The 21,370-nt window shown below is 42.4% G+C and overlaps 3 protein-coding genes across 8 annotated transcripts in view; 1 reads left to right on the plus strand and 2 right to left on the minus strand.

Moving 5' to 3' along the window:
• The first annotated feature begins 719 nt into the window (after positions 1-719).
• LOC125740514 (uncharacterized) lies at positions 720-4,429 on the plus strand. 3 transcript variants are annotated; one of them, XM_049011768.1, is made up of 7 exons: positions 720-1,276; positions 1,341-1,460; positions 1,961-2,146; positions 2,892-2,975; positions 3,275-3,422; positions 3,617-3,709; positions 3,858-4,429. In XM_049011768.1, the coding sequence occupies exons 2-7, from the start codon at positions 1,353-1,355 to the stop codon at positions 3,899-3,901; spliced, it is 663 nt and encodes a 220-aa protein (XP_048867725.1). In that variant the 5' UTR covers positions 720-1,276; positions 1,341-1,352; the 3' UTR covers positions 3,902-4,429. The 3 variants fall into 3 exon arrangements, with proteins under 3 accessions (XP_048867725.1, XP_048867724.1, XP_048867723.1); XM_049011767.1 differs by having other exon boundaries at positions 1,352-1,460; XM_049011766.1 differs by having other exon boundaries at positions 720-1,460.
• Positions 4,430-4,538: 109 nt separating this feature from the next.
• On the minus strand, positions 4,539-15,150 carry LOC125740497 (heterogeneous nuclear ribonucleoprotein C). Of its 3 annotated transcripts, XM_049011742.1 has the most exons (11): positions 14,996-15,150; positions 13,400-13,435; positions 10,578-10,623; positions 9,897-10,059; positions 8,477-8,742; positions 8,297-8,369; positions 7,943-7,993; positions 7,399-7,574; positions 7,155-7,268; positions 5,972-6,135; positions 4,539-5,241 (listed from the first exon to the last, which is right to left on the minus strand). In XM_049011742.1, exons 4-11 carry the CDS (start codon positions 9,899-9,901, stop codon positions 5,131-5,133), a joined length of 960 nt encoding a protein of 319 aa, XP_048867699.1. In that variant the 5' UTR covers positions 9,902-10,059; positions 10,578-10,623; positions 13,400-13,435; positions 14,996-15,150; the 3' UTR covers positions 4,539-5,130. The 3 variants fall into 3 exon arrangements, with proteins under 3 accessions (XP_048867699.1, XP_048867697.1, XP_048867698.1); XM_049011740.1 differs by lacking the exon at positions 10,578-10,623; XM_049011741.1 differs by having other exon boundaries at positions 9,897-10,623.
• Positions 15,151-19,596: 4,446 nt separating this feature from the next.
• Positions 19,597-21,370, minus strand: part of LOC125740424 (complement C3-like) — a 50,686-nt gene continuing 48,912 nt past the window's right edge. For both annotated transcript variants that reach the window (XM_049011511.1, XM_049011510.1), the window contains one exon: positions 19,597-19,890. In XM_049011511.1, coding sequence (XP_048867468.1) covers positions 19,752-19,890 — 139 coding nt within the window. In that variant the 3' untranslated portion in view covers positions 19,597-19,751. The remainder of the gene's footprint in view (positions 19,891-21,370) is intronic.

A 21,370-nucleotide genomic window follows, 5' to 3' on the forward strand; every position in this document is an offset into this window, starting at 1 on the left:
AGGAAGCAGGATGACCAGTGACGCCTACTGGCCAAAGAGGACAAGACACATAAAACAGGGTAGGATGGGCGGTGACCCTGATAAGTGACAATGGTCAAACTGATCCATTGTCATACAAAACTGGCATGACATTAAGACATTAAGACATCAACATCATTACCAGAGAACAAGTCATGGTCTGGATGTGTTGCATGATATTTTCCACCCACCACCTGCGAGGAATTTCAAACATCCATCAAATGTATCAGTCTTTTTCAGGCACAAATCTGGATGCCCACTGGAGAAAGGAAAAACGTTTTTTAGATGGGTAATATGGCGATACTGGGAGAGAATTCAGGCTAGGTGGGGGGAATTCAAATCATTAAAAACAAATGTGTTCAGTTATCTGGGGGACACAAAAAATAAAAAATTGATAAATAAGCAGGCCTAAACATCACAAATCTGTTTTTTTGCTAAATGCGATTTTGGTATACAGTTTAGAATGTATCTTTTTAGTTTAACATGTCTGAAAATGAATACTGTGATTCTGAGGAATGGCAATTTAAAAAGCTACCCAATCACTTTCAGAGAAGGCTGGTATATTGGAGAGTGAGGATCGCAGTGCCCAATGGGAACCCAGAAACACTTCCCAGCACACTGCGGTGGTGGCCAGTGGCTAAAGCGGTTCCCGGAAACCACCCCCCATGTAGAGGGTGGGCAGAATTGTTCCAGATGTTTTTCTATTTTACCATGGTCTTCTTCTGCGCAGTGTGTCCCGGGTCTGTCCTGTGATGAAGTTGACCTTCCTTATGACTTTTTTTGGTGGATGGCTTAGAGAGGGACCCCGACCACTATGGACTCGGAAAACATCTCCAGCAGTTCTGCCATACACACCGATAAACCTGAGCGTCCTCCGAAGTTATGGAATCTCCTCTGGCCGTCCTTGTACAGTGCTGTCAACTCAGTGCAGTTTGCTTTTCATGCGGAAAAAAGTAATAAAGAGTAGGTTCATTATTATGTCACGCATTACGAATTCTATGGGACCGACATGAAAAATAATTTTATTTGAATACACTGCTAGACCGAACTATTAAAAGCAAAGCCTCAAAATCCCGTGAACAGCGGTGTTTAAACGCGGCTTAGCCCTAAACCTGCACGCCACGCCCAAAACTTTAATTTTAACATCCCATAAAAGCATGAACACTGATGCACCTCTGTAATCTGGGCGACGTGCTACGGCAGAAGTGCGGTTACTGCGCAGACAATTAAACGACTAATTTACGAGATCGCATCACAGGTAAATATCGCCTAAATATATCTTAAACGCATAATCGATAACAATCCGTTGATTATATGTCTAGTTTTCTTCCAGAATGGATGACAGACTAGTTTTTGCAGCCGTCTTGATGATGGGCAACTTGGTAACTTTGGCCGAAGCACAGTCTTCATGCTTGTTTAACACCACTACCTTCACAGACCCGGTGAGAATACATTCAATTCGTGTTTTATGAAGAACAGAGCATCTCCCAGTGTTCTTCCAATACTTACCGTCATTCATCAGGATGGTGCTGGCTGAAACTAGATCAAGTCTATAAAGATTTAAACTTTATAACTGCGTTTGGTAGTACCTCTTTTGTGCAAATTGCATGAAAATTAACTATGGGCTGGTCGGACTGTTTAAAATAGACCCATTATTTGTTTCTGATTTGGTGTGTTGTTAAGTATGTAGAATATATTTTTTTCGTATTTCATACCTTTGGCACAGTTCAGAAAGTAGGTAGAAAGAACATTTAAATACACACATGTGCAGTGTACGTGCATCCGACTTCAGAAGTATAGAAGTGGAGCAGTGAGGGTCAGACTGAAAGTGGTGATGATGACGATGATGATGATGATGATGATGGTGGTGGTGGTGGTGGTGGTGGTTATATCATTAACGATGCGCAGGATGAATGAATGTGTTCTTCGATGTGGCCACCAGAACTTGACGTCCACAGATTGTGGGAAGCTCAAGATGTGTGTGTCTATTCCCTCGTCATGTGACCTGGAAAGCAGTAGCTGCACTTTCTTATCAATCATCACTGCGGGCGCAGGCACGTTTTCCATCGAGCTGCAGGGACAATCTTCAGGCTTCGTCGCAGTATTGCTATCACAAAGCCAAGCGAACGTATGTACTGCATTGTCACTGTGAGAGATAAAGCCATTAATTTTACACTGGGGATAAAAATCAAGAGTACAGTATTTGCACTCCCTTTTATGTACAGAGCTTACAGAAAGTCTTCGCACTGAATTCTGTAAAAATGTGGCAGATTTATTGGTTTCATAACCAAAGTCCATTGACAAGCGATGTTCATATCTTCCACACAGACATTTTCTTCTCTTTAAGTTTGATTTTTTTAATGACTTATTCAGTTCTGTTCTTGCTATTAATTGCAGAAGTAGTCATTCGCAGAAGTAGTCATTCGCTCACAACGGAATACTAAATCAAACATTTGGTGTTTTATGTTATTGCAAAGGTGTTACTAATTAAAAAGCACCCAGCGAGACGGCTTGTCAGTGAACTTTTTAATTCAGAGCAGCTCTTTTAGAACTATGATAGTATTATTTGGGTTTCATTTTTTTACTACCTGAAATGAATGTTTTACTTATAACTACTTGCTATCTCTAACGTGATACATTTTTGTAAACAGATAAAGTAATAATTCTTGGTCTAAAACCAATACATTTGCAATGTTTATACTGAGTTAAAAAAGTTTCCCAACTTTCTGTGATACGTTTGCGTTAATTTTTTTTTTTGGTCATACTTGAGGGAACACAAATAATGTAGTAGTGTGTACAGTACACTAAGTACAGTGTTACCATCTTTTTCTCTTCGTGACAATCTGTCAGTAAATGTTTTTTTTTTTTTGCAGGGTGTTGATTTTGGCTTCGTCTCCTCGCAGAGTAATTCAGGTGTCTGCTTCAACTTGATTAGGAACGGAACACTGCTTACAACGGCAAGTTTATGCTTCAGACTTCAGCGTTCTTTCTAATGTCGATTACATCGGGAAGATGTCGCCACGAAGAGCTGGCAGTATCGGATATTGCATTCACGAGTGAAAGCACCATTCGAGTGCAGTCCCTTCAGCTGCTGAGAGTTTGTTGCATGATAAGCTGCAGCCTCGCCGGAGAATCTATCGTACATGTGATGTGCGAAGCATGTGGTTAAAAGCAGTTTGGTTTAATCTTACAGTTTAACCATAATGATCTTTGGTGAAACCTGCTGGCATTGATGGAGTTGCTTCTCTATTTTTAGGCCCTTCCAGCAGGCCTAAGTGTTATCGCCTCAATCAGCGAGGACGTCATTAAATGCAGCATCGTGAGCCCTCTAGACCCCACAGTCTTCACCAATACAACCCCTACCAGCTTTTTTGTCTCCATCGCTACTGGAACCTTGAATGGCAGTAAGTCGATTTGAGAGATTCATTTATTATCTTTATCACTGGAACCCTAACACATGACAGGGACTATTATGGACAAAAGACGGCCTAGAAAGATCAGCAAAAAACAAATTACCAGAGTTAATGACACAAGTGAAAAATATGCAAGAAGAGAGGAAGCGCTCAGCAGTAATTAATGACTTTATTTCAATCGACAGGTAGCCTAGGAACCTTACATTACCTGTACGCCAGTATGACTAAGCTGGACCTAACCAACCCCACAAGTGGTGCAGTCATGCAGTGTCTGTCAGGTAATGTATTTCACTGCTTGTATCACAAGTGTTCATGAGAGGATACATTGTATTATCTCACTATAACAACAGTAGTATTATTATCCAATACAGCCTCATTGCATTTTCTGTCCAACATCAGCTAATGAAAACCTCTTACATCTTTCAGCTGTGATGAGCTTGCTCAGTTTCACGATCGTCCAGCTGCTGTGAGGAGCTGTAGCGTGGGTCATGTGGTTCTCTAGAGCCGAAACAAACACGGTCAGGACCACCAAGCTCTGGCAGGAATCCATTACTCCGCAGCGGCGTTCGACTTTGATGCTTCATTTGCACTAAAATATTCAGTAGAGATCAGCCCTATTGAAGCGTGGGGAGTGAACTTTTATTTGTAATTTGTACATAAGGCAGTTTATGACTTAAACAGTATCACGATGTGCTAATGGAATGCATGCTCATCCTGTTTTTAAATCTGGGGGGGGGGGGGGGGCGGCGATTGGAACGGTGTCACCCACTGCCTGTATGTTCCACCCCTTTAATATGCGAGTGACCCACCGGGTACCAATGACACATAACACCCTTCACCCCCTACCTGGCCCTGCGGTAACGGAGGTGCGAATAGAGCTGAACAAACAACACCTGGGCAGAGATCCTATTGTATCGTTTGAGTCGTATTTTTTGCACGTGCTCTCAAGCTTTCTCGGCATCCACGTTTGTCAATAAAGGACAGCCGATTCAACCATCTGCTCGCTAGAAGTGATTTTTCTTCCACGGCTTAAAGAATTACGCTTAGACAAAATGGCCCCAAATATCGCAGCATCAGCATCTTAGCAGACAGCCGGGAAGCACCACCTCACATTTATTTCATTTTATTTTAATTTGACAGTTGAGACAGTTGACAAAAAAAAAACCAAAAAAAACAAAAGACATGAAGTGAAATTATGGGTACTTAAGAGACATTTAACACATTCACACAGTCTTTTTCAAAAATACACTTCTATTAATCTCATTTAACAAACATTTAAACCTTTAAAAAAATGAATATTGAATACTATCACATTAAATCTCAAAACAAAAAGCCAAACGGTTGGTCAAGAAAACACCGCAGCAGCTCCATGAACGCCCATCTTATTCACAACCTACTCTATTATACAACCAGGTTAAAAGTGGTACAGGACACAGGTGAATTGTTACATATCATAGCCTCAGACTTAAGATGCAGACAAATTGATGGGACAAAGGAGGATAACAAAATGCAATGTCACCTGTTGCCAGTAGAGGTCTCCACATGGCCGCATTGAGTCTGTTTACATGTTTGACCTCACAACTTAGAAAAATGTTCTGCCTCTGAGAAAATGTGCACCTATGAAATACCTCTAAAGTCTGTGAAGGTATCTGGGCCTATGTGTGTATAGCCTGTACATAAATGTTTGCTTGATCTCTCTCTACGAGTCATCATCCCCATTTACACTGTCCCCATCATCCTCTCCCTCCTCCTGCTCTCCTTCCTCCTCTTCATCATCCTCATTGTCTTCTGCCCTTCCTCGGCTCTTCACCTGTGGCATAACGCAACAGTACAGTCTTTGCCAATACACAACAAGAAAATCTGAATTTCGGCAAGTCAGGTTATGTAAATATTCAGCTCAGCGAAAATCTAAAGGCTAATCCATTCATTTTTCACTTGCCCGCGTCTGCTTTCGGCCAACGCACAGGATGAGTGACAAATTTTATCCGGGGTTTCCACCAGATTGTGCGCGTGCAGCCCACATTTTTGTGTTAAGTGGAGATCATGTTTGTCGCTACATGTCAACTATGCACGTGCAAGGATATTGACTAGGTGTCTTCTGGAAGTGGCAGCAGAGACTAACAGGGCAGAGGTCAACCAAGAAAGGATTGTTGTAAGAGGTGGGGCAGTATCCCTGCATGCCTGATTTTTTAGATATTAAGCATTACATAATTGATTAGACACTGTATATAATCTGGGTGATAAAACATTTGCCTACTATGCCCACAGACAAATGTATGAACAAAACTTCTGAAGCACGAATGTCCATGGACTGAAAGCACGTGAAGAAAATGAAGAATGAAGGAGGCTTAACACCGTGCACCTCGACACAAAGAAATGTTGGCGGTTTATATGCTAGGCCTTTTTCAGCAGCTACCATAAACCATCTGGCAGCACCTTCATAACAGATGCCAACAATCCCTTTGTCTTTCTCACGCTGTTGATCTTCTGCTATCCCCTCCTCTTAGGACTTTGCATTTTCCAATAACTCCTTGACTCACCTCCTCCTCCTCTTCAAGCAGGTCTCCCTCTTCCTCAGAGTCGTTCAGCTCCTGGCTCTCTCTCTCCCGCTCCCTCTTCACGCACTCCTCCTTCTTGCTGCCCGAGCTGCTGGAGTGCTGCAGCGAAGATGTCTCCCCGCTTTCTGACTTCACGCTCTTGCCGTCTGCACAGCGGAAAACCGGGTCAGGGGGAGAGTAAGCAGATGCACAAACGGCACCAAATTCTGAAGTGAAAATTGAGCATTACATTGAGACTGAAACTTGCCCAAAGACAAATAATCCCAACAATAGGATACCAAATCCTCCTAGCCACCCTTTCCGGACTTGGTACCATGGGGACTGCTCTGTGCCATTTTGTCTCGTTCCTACCAGACAGATCATTCTAAGGCTTGGAGTGCAGAGGTATACAAATCACATCAGGTAACCAATGTTCCCCAAGGCTCAGTCCTCTTCTCTTCACACCTCAAAGCCTTTTTTCTCTGAACATGCAGCTGAGTTTTTAGCACACGCACTTACTGTATCATGACTAGACTACTGCATCTCTGTACTACTAGGTCTACCAGTCTGTCTCGTCTTTGACCACTGCAGGGGATTCAAAACACCCAGCACATCCGACATTTATTCAGCCTAAATGTCCTATCACATCCCATCCTTCTCTTAAGTCCAGTGTCCCATCTTGCACAATTTCATCAGAAATCCATCACCACTTGTACTTTGCTTCACCACGAGAAGCATGCCACTTCAGACATTTATCTTGTCTAGTTCCCAGATGGTGTAATGAGCTGCCGAGCCACGTCCTGTCAGACTCCTTCTCTACTTTCAAGAAACACCTCAAAGCCCATCTGCTCCATTAATTCCAGTACTAGCTCGATGTCTCTATGTTGCCTGAATGTTCTTAAGTGCACTTCTGGTCATTACCAGGTTCTTGCTTTGTTATAAGTTGCATAGCCCCTGCTTCAAAACCACTTACACTCGTACCTGGGCATTCACTGGAAGCTTAGCCTAGCTGGACTTATGCCAAGTTGACTCCTTGACAGCATGCAAGTTTGCAGTGGGTCATTTACCTCCCTGGTACATCACTTTGCAACATAAGCATTATCCAAATATGATAAATGTAAAGGAATGGAAGACAGTAACATTGTTTAGAGCATAAATCCGAGGTCACATGACCACATGATACTACCTGACTTCTTTGCATGGTCCTTTTCCATTCGATCCAGGCTTTCCAACAGGTAATCCACCTTGTGCTTGATTTGGGTCAACTCCTTCTTGATGGTCTGCAAGTCATCTACTTTCACTGAGGGAAGCAAACAGAACAAACACGGTTGGGGGGGGGATAAGAGTTACCAGGCCAATTCAATGGTCTATGCAATATGTGTGTGTTGGGAAAGGAGTGAACGTTAGGGACAGGTGATGCCGGCACTCACTAGCGCGAGAGTAGGAGGAAGACGAGGTGCGCTGACTGCTCTTAGAGGACGAGAAGCTGGTCTTGGTGCGCCGGCTGCCCCCTCCACTGACACTGACCCGTGGTCGCTTCGAGGGAATCACAGCCCGGGAGAGGGGAGGGGGAGGTGGTGGTACACGGGAGGGGTACGAGTACATCCTGGGGGCACAAAATTAAAGTCAGATCTGCTCCATAAACTGATGTCCGCCCACCACAGGCACACAGCCATGAAGGTGCAAGGCTAAAAGACTAAACAAATATCTAATGTTTACCATTCGGTAAATATGCCCATTCTGCCGTTTCTGATAACTGTAAATACAGAGTCACGATGGCAGATCTAGTTAAGAGCAGCAAATCAAATCCATCTAAAACAGTCCTCTGCAGAATGTCTGGCACTGGTGTAATCAGCCACCCTATGCTATCACCACCCAGCATCAATACCTAGATTGAAACTAACCTGGTCTGTCGCTAAAAAAAAGCCAAAATCGGCTTCTGCAGAATTGGACAGCCGAGTATGCGAGACTCACCGGTCGTAGTAATCCCTCTGAAAGTCATAATCCAGGTCAAAAGAGGAACTGCTGTGGGAACACAGTGCATAAAGCCGGCATGGGGGCTTCAGGGTTTAGAAAGTCACGGTACCTTAACGGCACTCAAGAAAGCATGCGACAGCCGCGGTGGCATAACGGCTCCGATGATTCGAGAGCGGGCGCAACACGGTAGCGGCGCCTTAACGCCCCAGACAAAGCATGCTAGACAGTCATAGCGCCGCATCGGCGCAGACTCCAGAACGCATGATGGTCGCAGTGCCATAATGGCACATACCTGCAAGGTAGGAGATGGTTGCAGTACTGCCACGACAGAAGACGGATGAAGCAACGTACCTGTACATGTCTCCCGCGGAGCGTTTAGTAGCCTTTGCCCTGTGAGGCTTGGGCTCGCCGGCCAGGTTGATGTCTGGGGAGGAACAAGCAGGGTTTGCAGGAGCGTATGGCCTGCTGCAGCAGGCAAACAGCACACGCGAGCCTAGCCACGGAAACGAGCAATGACCGGGCCACACTTACCGAGCACCTGACCCACGATCATGCGGCCGTCCTCGCCGGCCACGGCAGCGCGAGCGTTCCGCTCATTGGCATACTGCACGAAGGCGAAGCCCTTGTGCACAGAGCAACCCACGATCTTGCCGTACTTGCTGAAGATGGCCTCCACGTCAGCCTTGGTCACCAGCAGTGTGTTCAGATTGCCAATGAACACGCGGGAGTTGAGCGAGCGCGGGTCTGTCTTGTTGGTCACGTTGCTGGCCATGAGGCTGCTGGTGGTGGGGGATCGGCTAGTTTCCGGGCGTGGGGGTGGGGTGGGGCAAGTGGGGGCACAAGAAGAGAGGCGGAGGAAGAGTTAGCAATGCCATCGGGTAGACAGTACAAATAGCAGAATAAAAATGGAGCTGGACGATGGTGGAGGGATCTAATAAAACTGGTCTGCTTTGAGAACATCTTTACAGAGTGCACGTTAAAATGCAAACTGCACATCTTTACACGTGGAGGGAGTGCACCACATACACACGGAGTGTGAGGACAGGGCCGGTGCACTCTCACTCTGCCTGTATGACGCCTATTCTGCACTGGTCCGCACTGCCGCTTGTAAAAGCACAGCTGAGAATGTCTGAACCGCTTTAAGACGACAGCATTTCATGCGGCAGGCTGCTCTAGTAGTAAACATTTAACACCATAGTAGCAAAAATAAGCAGCACTGATTTAAAGAGGGGAAAAAACATTGTTGGTAAAATCTTGAAAACGGCAAGCGTTCTTAAAAAGTTCACAACCTAAAAAACAAGGAAGGCTAACAAGGTAGTATACAGGCACCCCCGCATTTCAGACCTAACACACTATATAATCTGCAGGCTTTTATCGGCAGTGCCACGGGTGGCTTAAATAAGACATTTGTCCTATTCTCCAAGTTCTATACACTCTGGTGACTCCACTCAGTCAGCACGTAAAACAGATTTACCCCAAACCCGCCAATTCCAATACCCCACAACTCCCACCGGTTCTGAACATTCCCAGAGTATTAATCTAAGCGGAGTGACAGCATTTTGGGGTCTCTGGAGAGCAAACTGCACTGATGGCCTCTAAGGTTACAAACAGCAGAACATTAGATTGTTTGGACCTTGTGGCCAAGTGGTCTCCCAGGTGACACTTTCCTATACAATTTACATTTAACTCATCTATTTAACCCTTGTATCTAAAGCAACTTACAGTAGAGGGGATGGGTTATAATTTGTGGGCGCTCCCTGGGATTTAAACCCACAACCTTTGCGTTATCGCAATGCACTACTTATTGAGCTACAGCAACAAATAAAAAAAAAATAGAACTGAGTTTACAGTTTAGTTCAAAGCCTATAGGGTCATTCAGAGTTCTGGAACAGTGGTGCAAAACATTTATAGCAATTCAGGAAGGGGGGGGGGTTATATAACCATCACTCACTCCATAGTGCCTGTATTGCGGGCTGGTCGTCTGAATGTACTTTCTCACTGTGGTTGGACCAGTGTGTGCGAGCAGGAGTCTCTGCCTCCCTCTCAGGGAAACTACAAATCCCAGCAGGCTCCGCTTAACGTCACAGAACGCAGCACTGCCCCCAAGAGACTTACTGAGGTGACAAAGAACAGACCTCAGTCACACTACAAAAGGTTATTGTTCAACTTTCCCCATTTGATGGCGGTTTGTGAAGTAATCCCGGTTCTGAGCCCAATATAAGAAGCAGAACCTAAATGCTTCAAGAATAGCTTGTTCACAAAATGAGAGGAAATGGATTTAAACTGCAAACTGGCTTAGGAGAAAGTAGGCAGAAATGGAAGTGATTTGACACACTTGATTTGACCTCTGATTAATCACATATAAGCACAATGTACTTTGATGTGTGGACAATGATTTGAAACTGCTCCCCATGTGAGATAAACTGACATATGTTCAGGAATCTCTTCAGGTAGGAGGAAAGGGACTGTGCTTTGGGTGACCAGTGGCTGAAGGGCAATTCAATAGTTATGGTTCAGTAACCGTGCTTAGGGTTACCTTCAGCTGTAGCTACTAAAATGACTGGCAGGGGGCAGAGTTTCACTCCTACATTAGGCTCAGAACCTGATCCCATGCCCCATTAATCCCACCCACAATCATTTTTTCAGTCTTTATCTTCAGGGACTTTTCTCCTGCTCTCCTAAGAAAGGGAATAAAGACAAAATTTAAAAAACAACAAGCCTGCAGCCATTGGTGATAGACATCAATAAGAATCTACCACCCACACCACACCCTGCCTCCCCCCAGCACCATTAAGAGAGGAGAAAGAAACCCACATCCCCAGAACGTGACATTGTCACTCAGAACTAAAGTCAGCTCTTTTTAATATACAAGTAATAGTTTCCCCCAACCCGGTCCTCGGGGACCCTCAGATGGTCCATGTTTTTGCTCCCTCCTACTACGCCTGATGGTCTAGGTCGACGTTTCTCAAACTGGTCCTTGCGGACCCTCAGATGGTCCATGTTGCAAAAACGTGGACTGTAGACAATCAGGCATAGCATACCTAAAATACAATGGTGGAAAATTTAATCCGAACCCTTCACTCGTTTGCCGTGTGGCAATATGAAACTTAACTAAACTTGGCAGCTAGCTTTCATCTTCAGGAGAGATGCAACTAAAAAGTGGACAATTATGATTAGAATTATTTAATTGTCCAAACAGATGAGCGTATATACGCAAGATAAGGTTGCTTGTAGGCACCTAAACTAACCTAACTGCTGTTGGGAGGTGTGGGGTGACATACCTCACCAACAAATACTTCATTGAAACCTGTGTGTCATAAGAAGCAGGTGAGCCGATTTTAAGAAATGAAGCACTCGACCCAGCTCTGCCAATAATGGCACTAAAGCTTGTCCATCTTAAACAAGACTACATAAGGGAAAACATGCTTGTGAATCATGTTTGAACGATGCGGTAGTTGAATTGTTTATGAAGAAAGTACGGAACTCCTAATGCTCAATGGTTTTACCCGAAGTGAGCTCTACATCCACATAAAACAGATGTCCTAATGGTCAAACTGAACTAAGCTGCTTTCCCTAAGCTGGCTTATTACAGAGCAGTGCTGTAGGGCAGACATGTAATGCCATGTTCTTACACAAGCACGACAGATTCACCCACGTTCATTGAGCGTTCGGTTAGCTGAATCAGGTGGGCTGTGCTTCTGATGGAACAAACCATAATGTGACTGGGGGTGTGCGCGCGTGCTCACAGGACCTCATTAATAGCCCTGGAAAACACCACATTTTGCACTACTGCAGAGCTCTCATTTGCTTGACTTAATAAGAGGATTACTGAGACTCAAAACAGCATATTTGAAATATTTTAACCTTAAGGAGCACATTGGGGAAAGTGGTACATGCTAATGTCCTAAGCAAATCTGATGTTCCAAACACTTTCGTAAAGGTCCTGAGAAATTCTCTCGAATGGAAATTGGAAAAAAAAAATACATACAATATAATCTACACTAAGACTTGCAGTATTCTACTCTGAATTAATGTTATGCTATTCTCATGTTAACTTTAGTACAAATGTGCATCAAATTGTGTTTTTTGTGTTGTGACTGTAGTGGCAGTCGTAGTTTCAATGAGTGGCAACATCATTCAGGCAGATGGGGAGAAGATGCTGGAACCGGGAGCAGAGACCATTCTCAGTGAAAAGGAACCTGACCAGCATTCTGGAACACATGCAGCTCTACAGACTCCCAGTACAAACTAGAAATAAAATGCCCACTGAATTCAGAAGGAAGGTGAGACATTTCAGAAAACCAAAGCCAGCTTTGACTCATGCCTTGGATATAACAGTGTTTTTAAAATATATTAAAAAATAAAGAACATTAATAACATGGTTCCAAGAACAAGTAACTAGCATTTCCCTAAAAAGTTTTCCTGAGGCATCAAAACAGATTTCCACCACGGTGGGATTTGGCTTTCCCCATTTTCACTGGATTCCACCATTGAGCTCAAAACAAGGGAATAGGCTGTGAGAAAGACCACACGCAAATATATCGGTTTACTGTGATTTACTGATAACATTATAAAAGTTAAGAGCAAAATCATGAGATTAATATTAATGCTGTATTGTATCAAACACCAAAAAATGAAAAACGTGCCATAACACAATCCAAGAAAGAGGGCAGAACCACTCAAGACAATCCCCAATGTTCATGAAAACTCTAGTCTTCCTTGGGAATCATCAAGAGATGCATGTGCTATGTACATCCCATTAAAATAAAATTCAAGGTGCACCATTATAAGGATGCTTAAAACAAGCCAATCCGTAAAAAAATAAATAAATAGAAAAAGCTCTTGTGCATTCAAATCACACTGCCTGTTGCGAAAATGTCATCGTGAAACTATCGAAAAGCACTGGCACTGTGTGTAAAATACAGGGACTGGTTGCTAGTTGAGAATCACTGGCCAATCTGATAAGGAACAGTAGCATTTCTTGCAGCGAGTTAATGTGAAATAACTGTGTAAAATAAAATGAAACTACTTAAAGGTGCAAAAGGTGTTCCTGACTGTCCAATAAACATGCACCATTAGACCACTAAATGGCCAATCAATTGTAGGGGCGACAGACATGTGATTTTATGTGCATTCTGAAAGCCCAAAAATAAATACGCACAGGGCTGGGGTGTGACTGAAAGCTACGGCTCTGGTACACAAAAACACACATCTAATGTAAGAGCTACTACAGTAAATGTACTGTGCTAATGAAATAACGGCAGACATTTTGCAACTTGACAAAAAAATGCAAAAATCAGCTTTGATCAAAGTACAAAAGATTGTTCTTTTTTTTTGGGGGGGGGGGGGGGCTGCATAGGAAGGAATGGCCAGGCTGTCAAAAAAGCTTAATGGATATATTTAAAATACAGTTGTTGCTTTGCATGAGTGGAGGTAATTAAAAATGTAACTTACGGGTCCGTTCGCTGATCAAAAAAGCTGCAGCAAAAACTGAAAAAAATAAATAAAAAAATAAAAAGTGGAATTAGAAAATGATGAAAGCAGGAACAATGACATCTCCAAGGGGGTTAAAGACAACAGCAGACTATTAGGGGAAAACAAACGGCGTGCAACAGTGCATTATCAATGTGTGTGCCCGATAATATGGCCTAAGCCACAAAGGTGCATTACCCCTGACAAAATTACAACAGTAAGTTAGTAACATACAGTGACAAACCCCAAACCAAAGCATTTATTTTGCTAGCTCATACATAAGGGAAAATTAAATACTTCATCCTACCAGGAAAAGTGAGCTATCAGTCACAGGTCATGCTATAACTGAGTTATGTGATAGGCTAATCGTGCACTGATTGCATGCATATGGTCTGGTATTAAGACAATCCATGTCAAGATCCAGATAATATAGGTCAAGCTACAGTTCCAGTTCGTTGTTTCGTTGTGGCCACACCCAGCACCGATGCAAGATCCATTCTCACGATTATTTTGACATACACGCCAGGAAAAATATTACGGAAATCCATGAAAACTTATTTGCGCAACGTAATAAATACAAGCGGATTGAGAAAAGAGGGTGGATCACAGACACATGAAAACAAGACAAAAGTTCCTACGAGGCAGATTTCACCTAGATGCACTAGCCTGAAAGCACGTTTGCATTTGGGCATCTAGGCGCGATCCGCAGGCTACGGAGCGTCCCCGGCCCTAACAATGGACACCGGCCTAATCCATGCACTACTGCATGCCTGGTGTATTAACAAAAGAGCAATGGCCTACTCAAAACTATATCGCGCCAGTATTCCCGCCAATATTATTCCGGCGATCCTAATTATTAATCTAAATCTAGCGCAGACAAGTAAAAGACAACACTGTGGCTTCCATCAGTAAAAATTCATTTTAATGAAAACATACATTGCGCATTAATAGTTATCGTGATCGGTGAACACTTCGAAGGGCAATTTCGAGTCTTAAAAAAAAAAAGCCACAATGACGTTAAAACTCTGGATGAAAAACAGACAACAGGCCACTGTTCTTGTCCAAAAAGATCTTCCCTTAAAAATAATATTGTCAGCTTTTGGTCACATCTACAGCCCCAAAACAAAAAAAAAGGTCAACCAAAAATTTTAAATCCCAAATTCTGTCTCAAATGCTAAAATATAACTGGAAAAGGCAAAGTAACGTAAAAAAAACAACTATTTTAAATTCTGAACTCCAACATTTAGCGAAAAAGATTCCCAAGGAATAAAAATAGATTGAGTCCATTTACGGTATTTTAGAATCTCCGATGTTTTCATTTTTTTTGTTTAAAAAAACATATTCCTACACAATCTTACTGGCAAGCTAATTAGACTCCAAAAATCGTTATTTATCAAAAGATTTCGAGGGGAAAAATGAAACAAAAGTCCAGATAGCTAATTAGCATTAGCTAGGCAGCAGCATCGCTTCACAAAATGTACGTCACAATTAAACCAACAGTCTACCCGTTTGACAGAAAAATAAAAAAAATCCAAGAAAAATAAAAAATAGAAAAAAATCCCAAAACAAAATACTCACCAAGAACTCAAAGTTTAAAATTATTAAAACTCGGCGACTTCAACGTATATTGTTGAACATATATGCGTTGTTTTTCCTTCGTCCTCAGTTCTTTGGAGCTCAAAGAGAATGCTACACACTATGTCGCCTGAAATGGCGACGGGTATAAACACTCCAAACTGAACAGATTTGCTGAACTCCGCCCACATGGCTTTTAGACCGTGTCTATTGGTTTACTGCGTTTGAAATGGGTAGCTCTTCTCCTTTTCTATTTGTCAGCGTTGTTCCATGACCCTGGCGTTTGAAAAATTCCGATTGGTCAAAAACGATGTCACTCAAATGACATGGGAATTTATTGTGTAGGATCGCTGTCACTGATCCTCTTTTTTTCAGCAATGTCAGTAATGGCGTAAATTATATTTGCAGTGAATCTGTTGGTTTAAGTTAGTTTAGATAAAGATCTGTTTAGAATGGTTCGCTTATGTATTTATCTCCGATATTACACGTACCCACAATCCTGCCACTGTTTAATTTGGACTGTTATACTCTCTACTCAAATATAGCGAAGGCTAAAATAGTTCCAAGGGCTATTGATGACCAGGTACATGCTAGACGAGGGTGCTTGGCAATGTGCTCTTTTGCCCCAACGATTGAAACGATTGTGTCTCCTTTTTTGAGGTTCTGAATGTCTTTTTCCCAAGGCCGGTCAATCCTATAGGCGGGCAGCTTCCTAGGGGCGGCGATTTGCCAACCAATCCGACTTTGCGTTGAATGGGCGGCACTGGTGGTGATGCTCGCCTAGAATGCCTCATCGGTTAGAAAGGATACCGTCCTTTTCGATAACCAAATTTATTAAATTATTAGTTTAGAAAACCGTCATTGAAAGCAGAAATAGTGATTAAACATTATTCCTGATGATTTGTCAGTAATCATTTGATACCGAGTGAAGATGATGTAAACACACACACACACAGGTTTGTAATTGTATCTTTGTGGAGACTCTGAATTCATTTATATGGGGAAAACTCTAATCCCAACATGATGACCTTAACCCCTACCCAACCCTAACCTTAACCATAAGTACCCAAACTAAATATGAGAATTTTGGCATCTTTAGTTCTTTAATTGCAATCTTTGCGGGGACCTGAAAATGGTGCTCACAATGTCAAAATAACACATTTGGGCCCCACAATGTAATATAAACATAAACCACACACACACAAGTTGGTCGTCCTATCTAAATGGGGACCGTTATTCATTTCCATGGGAAAAACCCTAATCCCAATCATGACACACGCACACACACACAAACACACGCACACAACCAGACTGATGAATAAGAGAAAGACTGATTTGGCAATAAAATTCATCTGGAAATAAACTGCAAGTTCAATTTTTCAGTTAAAGGTTCTGTGCAAGTTAGAATTACAACAGACACATTGTTTTATTGCTATTTTGGGAAACCTGCACATCAGTGTAAACTTTATGTCTTCATGAAAACTCAGTATTATAAAAGACAAGGACCTTAACTTCAGCAACCACATCAAAGCCAAACTAATGTGTAATTTTATTATCTTAAAAATATAGCTAAATTATGAGACTGTTTTCCGAAATAAGACCTTGAGAAACATACAGTATGCATGCATTGTTCTCCAGTAGATTGCATTATTGCAATGGTGTCCTGACTGGTGTTTCCCAAAAATCCTAACACCAAGAAAAGAGAGCACAATGTTCCAGTTCTGATCCTCATACTGGCTCCCTGTCCCTTACAGTATCACTTCAGAGTACTTCTTATGGTCTACTAATCGCTGAATGATTCAGCCCCAAATTATATCGCTGATATGTTTGAAGAATATACTATAAGCCTAATATGTCTCTTAGGTCGTTAGGGACTGGTCAGCTACTGGTGTCCAGAGTTGAAACAAAGTAGAGTGAAATGGCATTTAGTCATTCTGTTGCCAGATGTTGGAACCTCCTTCCAGTGAGCATAAAATATGCCCTAAATGTTACCATTTGTTTGTAAAATTGCTTTGATGCAATTTATATGTTATCACTTTCAAAATTTATTTTTAAATGTCTTGTTCTTTTTATTTTTAATTTTAATATTTTTACTGTTATTGTTTTTAGTATTGTTTATGTGGACGATTACTTACAGCATTACTTACAAATGATATATTTTACATACACTGCTCAAAATAATTTAAGGAACACTTTTTAATCAGAGTATAGCATCAAGTCTATTAAACTTCTGGGATATTGATCTGGTCAGTTAAGTAGCGGAGGGGGTTGTTAATCAGTTTCAGCTGCTTTGGTGTTAATGAAATTATCAAAAGGTGAACTAGAGGGGCAACAATGAGACGAACCCCAACACAGGAATGGTTTAACAGGTGGAGGCCACTGGCATTTTTCCCCTCCTCATCTTTTCTGACAGTTTTTCACAAGTTTTGCATTTGGCGACGGTCAGTGTCACTACTGGTAGCATGAGGCGATACCTGGACCCTACAGAGGTTGCACAGGTAGTCCAGCTCCTCCAGGATGGCGCATCAATATGTGCCATTGCCAGAAGGTTTGCTGTGTCTCCCAGCACAGTCTCAAGATTCCAGGAGACAGGCAGATACTCTAGGAGAGCTGGACAGGGCTGTAGAAGGTCCTTCACCCATCAGCAGGACCGGTATCTGCTCCTTTGTGCAAGGAGGAACAGGATAAACACTGCCGGAGCCCTACAAAATGACCTCCAGCAGGCCACTGATGTGAATGTTTCTGATTGTTTGGTCAGAGACAGACTTCATGAGGATGGCTTGAGGGCCCAACGTCCTCTTGTGGGCCCTGTGCTCACTGCCCAGCACCATGGAGCTCGATTGGCATTTGCCATAGAATACCAGAATTTGCAGGTCTGTCACTGGTACCCTGTGCTTGTCACAGATGAGAGCAGGTTCACCCTAAGCACATGTGAGAGACGTGAAAGGCTCTGGAGAAGCCATAGAGAACATTATGCTGCCTGTAACATTGATCATTATGTCCGTTTTGGTGGTGGGTCAGTGATGGTCTGGGGAGGCATATCCATGGAGGGATGCACAGACCTCTACAGGCTAGACAACGGCACCTTGACTGCCATTAGGTATCAGGATGAAATCCTTGAACCCATTGTTGGACCCTGTGCTGGTTCAGTGGGTCCTGGGTTCCTCCTGGTGCATGACAATGCCTGGCCTCATGTGGCAAGAGCATGTAGGCAGTTCCTGGAGGATGAAGGAATTGATATCATTGACTGCCCCCCACGTTCGCCTGACCTAAATCCAATAGAAAACCTCTGGGACATTATGTTTCATCCATCTGATGCCACCAGGTTGCACCTCAGACTGTCCAGAAGCTCAGTGATACCCTGGTCCAGATCTGAGAGGAGATCCCGCAGGACACTATCCGTGGTCTCATTAGGACCATACCCCGACATTGTCAGGCATGCATACAACCATGTGGGGGCCATACAAACTACTGAGTATGATTCTGAGTTACTGTAATGAAATTTCAGCAAAATGGACTAGCCTGCCGCATCATTTTTCACTTTGATTTTCGGGGTGTCTTTGAATTCAGCCCTCTGTAGGTTGATAATTTCATTTCCATCAAACGATGTGGCATCATTTCGTTCCTAACACATTACCCAGTCTACATCAGTATAGATATCCAGCATGATTTCTTTTTTTCCCCATTGATATCTGATGTGTTTTCAAAGTGTTCCTTTAATTTTTTTGAGCAGTGTATTTTATTGGGAAAAAATATGTATTGCACTTGTCAGGGTCAGTGTCCGTCTCACCCTGTCCCATTTGTTTTGTCCGTGTTTTGTTGCTGGCCATCCTGTTCCTTCTGTCGCGTAGCTCTAAATACCTAGTATGTTGCCCTGCTCCCCTGGGCCACCATGTAGCTCAATGGGTTGAGCTCAGAAGCTCAACCCCTCTGGTCAGAAGTAGTTGCAATATCACTTGTTTAATTTCAGCAACTGGTTTTATTTTTATTCCTTTGTGTTTGGTATTGTTTATCTCTTTGCTTTATGTCTTTGTTTGTGGTCTACCCTGCCTGTGCCCAGTTTAATGATATTCTTTATCATTGTACTTATGTTCCTAGTCACTCCCAGTATAGTTAACCTTCTGTGGTTATTAATGTTTCTAGTGCTCGTTAATATTAATCTATTCCACCTGTTTCCTTTTCTCCCATGCCTGTACAAATTGGTTGATTTCATTATGGTCCACACCTGCCCCTCGTTAGCCTTTCATATCTGTGTTAATGTAAGTGCTTGCCCTCACTCCATTTGTTAGTCAGTCATTGTATTGTACTTGCAATTTGTAGTTCGTAGTTGTCTTGCATGTTATTGTTGCTCTGGTGTTTGTTGTGTAGCTTTGTGTTTGTTAATGTTGGTCATGGTAGAATTTCCCTGTTAGTTACTGACGTTTTCTTGCTGTATCTTCCTGCTTCTGTTTTATCAGTTTTATTCTGACCCCACATGGCCCCTTTGTTCTGTTCTGTTTTGTTAAATAAACCCCCTTTTGTTGGAGCCACTCCGTGGATCATCCTTCCTTCGCCATTACCCGCTGTAACAGTAGTAAGGTGAACAGAGATGGGTGTGAAACAAGTAATAATTCTGCTGTCGTGTTATTCAAATGCTTAAAGGTAAAGATAACATGATCAATATAAGGTAAATTGATGACCATAAGTATTTAAGCAAAAAGCAGGACATTGTGGGGATTATGAAGTGGATCTTTGTGCAAAAGGCAGGGGTGGGATTAATTCAGTTCTGGCAGCCTGTCTCCAGCATTGTATCTTCAAATTCTTGAATTTCGTCACAGATTGCTTTCTGATCTGTCTGACACTCGGCCTTACTGGGAATTTTCTCCAACCAGGTGTCAGAAGACAGGATGTAGGAATATCTGCGAATAAATCAGAAAAATATGTTTTTTGAAAACTGATGTCATAATTATTCAGTACATGAATGAATCAAATATCTACATTTATGCTCGTATGAAAGTCTGTAAGTTCCTGCACCATTCAAAAGCATGCATCTCCACAGTATTTACCACGAAGAATATTTTCTATATACACTTTGTCCGTGGTGTTAAGCTCATCTGGTTCATAAAAATGTTTGTGCTATAGTGAATGCAAACAATTAAAGGCTCAATTTTCCATTTGCCCAAAGCGTGACGCAAAGCAGTTTTGCTAGTGTCCTACCAGTGCATTGCTCATTTTCACGCCATCTGCGAACATAGTCAAAATAGCAACTGATTTTGCACCCACTTTCTGCTGGTAGGAGTGGTGGTTATTAAAGGAGGTGGGGCTGGGTGCATTCTCCACGTGCTATTTTAAGGCAACAAAATCATGTCTAAAGTCAGTGGCACATTATTAAACGGTATTTATGAGGCGCGTTTTTGAGACACGGCTCATTATTGACACAGATACACGCTTTAAGTCCACTAATGTTTTTTTGTTCTTTTATTTCATTTGTATACTTTTTTTATTGAGTACATCTGGTCCTTTCACGTAATCACCTTTCGAGTTCATTATCAGAATTAAGCTCGCACTGGAACAGTGGCGCTTGAGTAGATGATATGCTCACACCTTTTCACCACACGCACAAGCATGTCCATTTCCTCGGCCAAAAAGTGATCTGGCTTGCCGGGCAAACGCTCCATTATAATAGCAACCCTCAGTAGGTCATGTGTGGCTGCCTTTTAAAGGTGAATCGAAGCTTCGATCTGATTGGTTCATTGCATGCTAAGCCCGAAACAGGCCCTTAGTGTTTATTAATAACGTCAGATGCAGATGCTTTGCAATAACTTGTACTCAATTATGGAATTGTATGTAGGGACCATTTGCATTCTCCATATGTCTAATGCTTGAAATGCCTCTTCATATCTTGGAATTTAGGTGTGTATATTTCTCGTTTTCTTCATTATAGCTAAATGAAATGACAGTAATTTATTGAAACCTGTGTGGAAATTCACTTTTCACCTACCCTACACTTGGTCTGTTTGACGCAGAAACACATGTATGTGAGAGCAAGCTTGGCAGTCACCCGTAATTGTGGTCATGGTGTGGGGGATTTAAGGGCCTCGCTTAAGGGCCGGGCTTGAACCAACAACCTTCTGATCACAGGCACAGAGGCTTAGCCCACTTTCATTTAATTTCATTTCATCTAGTGGGGTCAAAAATACAGCAAATGGTATACAAAGTGTCATTTTTTCTATTACTTCTTGCCTTGTATTCAACAAACATCCAGCAATGAAATGAACAAGGAATCCAAGTCCTCAAGGTGTATTAATATTGACTAGTGTGTCTGATGCTATGTTGTAATGATTCTTATATAGCTACTGGTCTAATGATAATTTGCACTTGTCACTGGACACTCCTAAG

This window comes from Brienomyrus brachyistius, chromosome 4 (assembly GCF_023856365.1).
Source record: "Brienomyrus brachyistius isolate T26 chromosome 4, BBRACH_0.4, whole genome shotgun sequence".
Lineage (NCBI taxonomy): Eukaryota > Metazoa > Chordata > Actinopteri > Osteoglossiformes > Mormyridae > Brienomyrus > Brienomyrus brachyistius.